The sequence below is a fragment of the Pundamilia nyererei genome, unplaced genomic scaffold (genome assembly GCF_000239375.1).
Source record: "Pundamilia nyererei isolate P.nyererei 1_Seehausen unplaced genomic scaffold, PunNye1.0 scaffold01846, whole genome shotgun sequence".
NCBI classification, from domain to species: domain Eukaryota; kingdom Metazoa; phylum Chordata; class Actinopteri; order Cichliformes; family Cichlidae; genus Pundamilia; species Pundamilia nyererei.
This window is the reverse complement of record NW_005189247.1, coordinates 1,404-8,249: the sequence shown is the minus strand read 5'-3', so window position 1 is coordinate 8,249 and position 6,846 is coordinate 1,404. Positions and strand designations below refer to the sequence as shown.

Sequence of the window (6,846 nt, the reverse complement as noted above, 5' to 3'; positions counted from 1 at the left end):
AGAAAGTGCTTTGAGGAGGTCAGGTCACAGTGACCTGAATCTTTGGCCAACAAAATCTTTACAGTTTATCACTAAGGAACTCAAAATATATTACATTCAGAAGAGTATGTTTAATGAACAGCACATGTAAATGGTAAATGGACTAATTCTTGTATAGCGCTTTTCTACTCTCCCAGAGCACAGAAAGCGCCCAACATGCCAAATTCACCCAATCACGCAAGCACTTTTCTTCTAAGCTTTTTAGTGCTTCCTAACATGTGTACACATTTATAATGCGATGGATGCATCCGAGAGCAACTTGGGGTTAGTATCTTGCCCAGTGATACTCTGCATGCATACTTGGCAGTAGAGGACCTGCTCTCCTGCCACTTCATCATTACTGGTACAGAGACAAATTTAAGAGCTGATACTGAAATCCTCAGTTTGCTACATTTGTGTTTGACAATCAAAGCTTCTGTGGGGTCTGTCTGTGTGTCCTCTTAAGGACATCGGAGAGCTTCTGACGATTTGACGTACGAGGATGAAGCGCAAACAGGAGAGCTGACAGCTATGACAAAGGAACAAAGAGAGTATCTACGTTGGTTCTACCGCACAGAGGACCGTAAGTGCTGCTCCTGCTAGAATACTTGATCCAAATGGATGTGTAACATGAAATACTTGGTCATTTGGATAGTCTGCAATATTTTTTTTTTCCTGAGACATAGTATGCTGTGTGAAGTAGCATAACATAAGCAGCATGAGAGGTGATAGGAAGACAGCATCTGCAGACTGTTCAAGTTTCCTTTAAGTGTTCTTTATTTTCTGGCGTCGCCTTTTAACAATTGTTTCACAAAAACATAAGAACCTGTCAAAATCTCACCTGCTTTATACAGAATTCTACTCACACCTGGATCTCATTAACCTCTACCATTGGGAAAACAGGGTAGACTAAGTAACACAGTCTAGACAAAGAAACAGGAATAAAGTCATTTTTCCACTTAACTCATTCACCCAACTAAACAGTTTGAAAAGTCAGTCTCTTCACTTAATCTGACTCGTGAGATTATTTTAAATGAAATAAACAATTTTACACAAAAGAAACACCCCTTCATTTGGTTGCACCCAATTGACATAATCAGTGACATCATATCCTATAAAATCAGGAAGTACTGTTTTACACATAGGACCTGCTCAAAGGAACACACAATGGTAAGTATAACCAAGCTACATAAACAAATGAAAGATTCAAATCAATTAATGATGAAGTGACATTTAGCTTTAAGATGAAATGAATATAACCAATGCTACCACAAACAGACCCGGGATAGTATGTAGAGCCAAGGTTGCATGTGCTGTGTTTACATTAAAGTAGTGATGGGTAGATGAGGCCTCGTGAAGCCTTTCAGCACATTCCCCAAACTGTATCTGTGTCGACACAGGGTTGCTGTTTTGCTCCATACCGACACCTGCTGGACCTTAAATATCATTGCAGGCACCTTACTTGAGACTCAACAGACACTGATTCAATGACCTAGTCATACTTGTACACACTGTAAGCTATTGTACTTTCCATGGAATCATTTTATATCTTTTACATTGCAACTATTGCAGACATCTTTAAAATATATTGTGAATGACATTAAGTGAAAATTAAAATGACAGTATTGTGACTGTAATATTACCCATTTAAATGTAATTGATTCAGAGTTTATTATAAGTTTTTATTCAGAAAAATTCGGCATCTTTTAAACACAGCTGTATCGATCACGTGACTTTTTCTTAAAGCGACGCACGCACCGATACAGGTTTCACTCTGTGAGCTTGAGACATGCGTCGGTGCGTCAGTGTTGCTGGACCCATCACTACATTAAAGCATTATGATAGACTATAAGATATCAGAACACAAAATAACAATATATGCAAGTGACAAATGGCAAATGAATTCTGTCCCAGCCACTTTGCCACATGCTGAAAGCTTTTCCATATAGAAAACGGAAACTTGTCGGGGGGGGGGAAGCTAAATGATAAAGCTCAGAGCAAGAATTCTGCTCAGCAGTTTCTCAGCTTCATGCTGGTGAACCAGACCACAAGGGTCTTGGCACTGGTTCATTTTCATTACTCATTAGGCTGTCAGGGGGAGTAGCTGTGAACAACTCGGACAAAATGCTGTTAATTTACACATTTGGCAAAAACGTTGATGCCACATATTTTAGTAAGAAAGCGAGCATTCAAAAATCCAGAGAAATTCGCTGACTAAAAGGTTAGTGTTGTTATGTTGTAATGCTGTCATGTAGAAAATACTGTTATGTCAAATTTTTACATGTTCTAATCAGGGAAACATCTCACATCTGTAGATACGCATTTGTTTTGTGGCTAATATTCTACAGATTATCAAAAATAAAAAGTTGGGAAATACTGACAAGCCCTTATTTAACTCTTGTGTGTGTGTGTGTGTGTTACTGATTCTGCAGTGTGCATATGATTTTGAAAGAGGGCAGGGAGGTTTTCAGGTTTTAATTATCCTCGTGTTGCAGCAACCACATGGACATTTGTACTGCTCGGACTGGCCTTTGTCTGCCTTCTTGTTGGTTTTCTTCTCCTGGGAATGGGAGCCATGGCAAATAAGTATGACCCGAAGTTGTTTGACTGCAATTTTTTTTGAGAGCGAACATACTGTATATTATATTAAAGGTTTCTGTACTAACTCAAACAGGAGCAGGAAGAAGATAGCAGAGTACAAGGCTGCAACATCTCTGCTTCAGAAAAATGAAGATCAGGAGCTGCTCAAAGAAAACAGCACACACCCAGCATCAGACATGCCACTGCAGGGAAACAAGCCTCACATGTCCAACAGTGACACAAACGAGCAGAGCAATGCAGGAAATATTGTGGTCACATGGAAAGATGGCAACACCTCCTGCCTGTACCCAGATCCTGCGGTGGAAGAGAAACAGGAGGAAGAGAGGAAAGAGAAAATAACAGCTGCTGAGCTCGACTCTCCAGATGAAGTGAAGATTATGAGCTGAAGAGGTCACAGTGAATACCAGCGGCAGTGTTTGCTTTAATAATTGATCATAATTTTCTGATTATTCTTATTTTCATGACTTCAGAGTGAAATTTTATGAAACCCTCAAATGATCAGAAAACATTTCTCTTTTTTATTCATTCCTAATAAAGCTCATAACAGTGGTGGTTGCGCTCATAAAATGTGTCCACGTGGGAACAAAAGTTGTATAAAAATGGTTCCCTGTAAAGGTATTCTATAAAAACAGTTTCTGGATGCAAGTTCAGATCTGCTTATGTGTGCTTCCCCCAATGGGCTTCGCCATTGTTAGTTTTGGGGTGGCTAAAGGAGGCAGCTCTGCCCCTGCTGATGGTTCAGTTTCTAGGGCTCCTCTCTTGTGGTGTTGATGATGATTTCTGGTTTGATGGGCTGCAAAGTTGCTTTCAATAAGGTTCTGTCCACAGGGAGTCTGACAAATAGACACCGAATGTTCTAGTCTTCCTCCATCCTGTGTTGTGAACTGAAATGGGAAAAACTTAATGAGATTTGAGTACTTTTGTGTGTTGTGCTGATGCCTCAGATATTATTGCATCACAATAAATCACTTGCTTTGATCTTGAAGGCCTTTCGGACTTGTCATTGTTTGTATACATGTCTCTGATATGGGAAAACATTGCTTAGCGTAGAGAAAGAATTTCCTTCATGCTGCTCACCACATTGGGAGAGCAAGCTTATAAGGCATGCATGTCTTTTTCTCAGTGACATAATGGTTTGGTTTATCCATCATTTCAGTGGATGTATGACTACATTAAGGAGGTCATAAGAAAAACAAACTACGCTGAAAAAAAGGGATTGGCCATCTCTTGGATTTATGTAAGCATCTTGCGTGTATTTAACACAATTGCCTCATGCTTTAAAGTTAAGTGTAACTGTGTCATGTAGAAACTACATGATATGCAGAGAGAGTAGATTAAATCATGTTCGAGTGAAGTAAGTCAATAATATAGCTAAATTAAATAAAATCTTGCTACACCTTTGGATCGTGGTTTGAGGAAGGCATCCATCTCAAGCCGAAAAAAAAAGTCTACCTTGTAATTTGAGCACAAAAATTTCATGTTTCTATCTTGAACGTTAGGAAATCATGTAGGATCTGTATGAAATTCAACAACTTAATTTCTTCTTGTTGAGATGACCTGATACAAACAATCAATCAATCAATCAGAACTTTATTTGTCACATGCAAGTTGCCCTGCAGTGAAATGGGGACCCCCCGACCTTACATACACAACACAGACATCACATGGGGAGACAGGTCAGGGACCGGTAGTATTACGGAAAAACACTGAAATACAAAACAATGGGAAAGTCCAAGAGGGAAAAAAAGAGACCTCTACTCATGCTGAGCTCCTGGGAGGACAGCATGAGAACAGGAAACAAAAAACTCCTCTGCACAGAAAGCACATAAATGTCCACAGCACAACATTATGGAGCACGTGACCAGCAACAGGGGTGGGTGGGGGGTGAGGAGTTGTCCCAAGCAAACACAGCAGCCATCCTGCCCTGCAGCTATTCTTCCAGCGCTGGGCCCAGACCCGCCGTGTTCTCCAGGAGGGAACAAGCATTGACGGCGTTTGGAAAGGGAGGGGGGATGAGTGTGTATCAGTGTATGTGTGTGTCCAGAGTTCAGCTGAGACAGTGTCCTTCCCAATCTAGTGAGAGTGGTTATTTGCTGGTCTCACAAAATTCACAAGATCACACGAGATTTCAAACTGCAGGAAAATCTGTGGAATTATAAGAGGCAGATATCTACAGACACACCACGTGTGTGCTATCGCTATTTACTGTGGTTTAACCTGTCAAGGGCAAAAATGCACAGAAGATTCTGCATCAAGCCATGAAATCATTGCTTTCCTACATTTGTTATACCTGGATTGGTGGCATGGAGGTTAGTGCTGTTGCCTCACAGCAAGAAGGTCCTGAGTTCAAATCCACAGTTTGGCTAGCTTGCAGTGGTTTTTCTCTGGGTATTCTAGTTTCTTCCCACCGTTAAAAGTCATGCAGTCATTAGAGTTAGGTTAATTGGCGATTCTAAGTTACCTGTGAGTGCAAGTGGTTGTTTGTCTCTATTTGATAGACAGGGTAAGAGGCGGTGTACACCCTGGAAACCAATCACTTCAGGGTTATGCCCCCCTGCAACCAAGATAGGAGGATGGTAGTTGTTGTAGATTCATTCATTTTTTTATGTTAACCAGACTTTGTTGAACATTATGTAATATGAAGACACCATGTAGTATTTAAGTGACCAAGTAGTACTGTGGTAAAAGTTATTGAATAGTGTTGAAATAAAATGACAAAATTGTGAAGGATTAAAATATTCCAAGAGCTCAACTTACTCCATCTGAACATGTTTCGCTTGCGTTTTATCAACACAAAATGCACAGGTTTACTGAACATGAATATGTTGTGTTGATTTATCTCAGTTGTTTAAATTTCTGCCAAGGCAAAGCAGTTGTGTGCAACCAATGTCCACTATTGAGTTAAGTAAATCCAACATGGCTGTTTTTTCAGTGTAAAACCTCAACATAAAATCAACATATTAAGAAAAGCCTCCGTTAAGATTGCTCAGGCTTTTTCATTGAACCTGCCAAATGTCTGTAGGGTGGAGCTGCTCTTGCTGCTTCAGAAGCCTGTCTACATAAGGACCTACAACTCTCTTACAGTATCACAGGACATGCAGTAGAATGTGTCAAAATATCTTAAACCCTTTGAGTAAGGTGAGAGTGGAAGCTCTCCGTTTGCTCTGAGCTCTGGATGTCTTCACTGTGATCAGCTTCGCGTTGGCAGGCACTGGCAGCTCCTTGTAACATGGTGTAGTAAAGGATGGGACACCCAGAAGTGCTTTGTCCTCGCTGGCATAGATGGCGGGGACCAAGCAGCCACAGGCACCGCCTTTCCTCGCCCTCCTCACTGCCTCGTGGAAGACTTGCTGTACAGAGTGGAAGTCTTGACAGGCGGACACCTCGAAGAATACACATCCAAAATGAGACGCCAAGGCCTCACCATCCGACTGACGCACCTGTCTGATAGGACAAACTTCTCTGATTAGGAAAAACACCTTTACAACAAGTATCACTGTCATAGTCTGGAACCAACAGATGTCTTCATGAATTAAAACGAAGGTTTATAACAATACGGATCAGACAGCAGACAGTACGATTGGATAATGACCCAAAGGACACTCCAACACCAACCCAAGAGTTTGTGCAGACAAAGAAATAACATATTTTTCAATGTTCAGCTCAGTCACTCGTTCTCAGCACAACAGAGCTTTTCAGTTGCTAAAGCCGAAACTAAAGGCAGAGAGAGAAAAAACAGTGACTGCTGTAAATGAGCTCAGCACCCGGTGATGATCGTGGCGTCAAGACTTTAGGCAGTCATTGACTGCAAAGCATTTTAATCCAAAATTTTATTTTAAATTATACTAGTTTGTCCAATTATTTTGAGTATCTAACCGTCAACAATGGTTTGTTGAGTCCACTGCATTACAGATGGAAGTTAAACATATGTTAATTGTTTGTGTCTCATGATCAGTGGGTTCAACCAAAGTACCAGCAAATTGTACCTAATTAAGTGTCTAATGAGTGTAAATCAAAAAGGTGTTCTAAAGGTAGTCAAATTTACAAATGAGGACTTTGGTGTCTTTTTCATTTCTCCAGGGACGTCTGAGACAAAGCTTTCTTCATGTGGCTAATTTCAGTGAAAAGGTCTACAGACTAATTTACACGCTGCCACACACACACACACACACACACACACACACACACACACACACACACACACACACACACACACACACACACACA

General features: G+C 40.7%; 1 protein-coding gene and 1 long non-coding RNA gene across 2 annotated transcripts in view; one reads left to right on the top strand and one right to left on the bottom strand.

Annotated features, from left to right (window-relative positions):
* The first annotated feature begins 1,134 nt into the window (after window positions 1–1,134).
* LOC102205900 (uncharacterized) lies at window positions 1,135–3,597 on the top strand. The gene is made up of 3 exons (XR_312558.1): window positions 1,135–1,188; window positions 2,514–2,604; window positions 2,693–3,597. It is a non-coding gene; the product is annotated as an uncharacterized LOC102205900 (long non-coding RNA).
* Window positions 3,598–5,326: 1,729 nt separating this feature from the next.
* Window positions 5,327–6,846, bottom strand: part of rasl12 (RAS-like, family 12) — a gene marked incomplete at its 5' end in the record, with an annotated part of 1,801 nt that continues 281 nt past the window's right edge. The window contains one exon of the mRNA XM_005755545.1: window positions 5,327–6,063. Within this exon, the coding sequence (XP_005755602.1) occupies window positions 5,730–6,063 (334 nt within the window). The remainder of the gene's footprint in view (window positions 6,064–6,846) is intronic.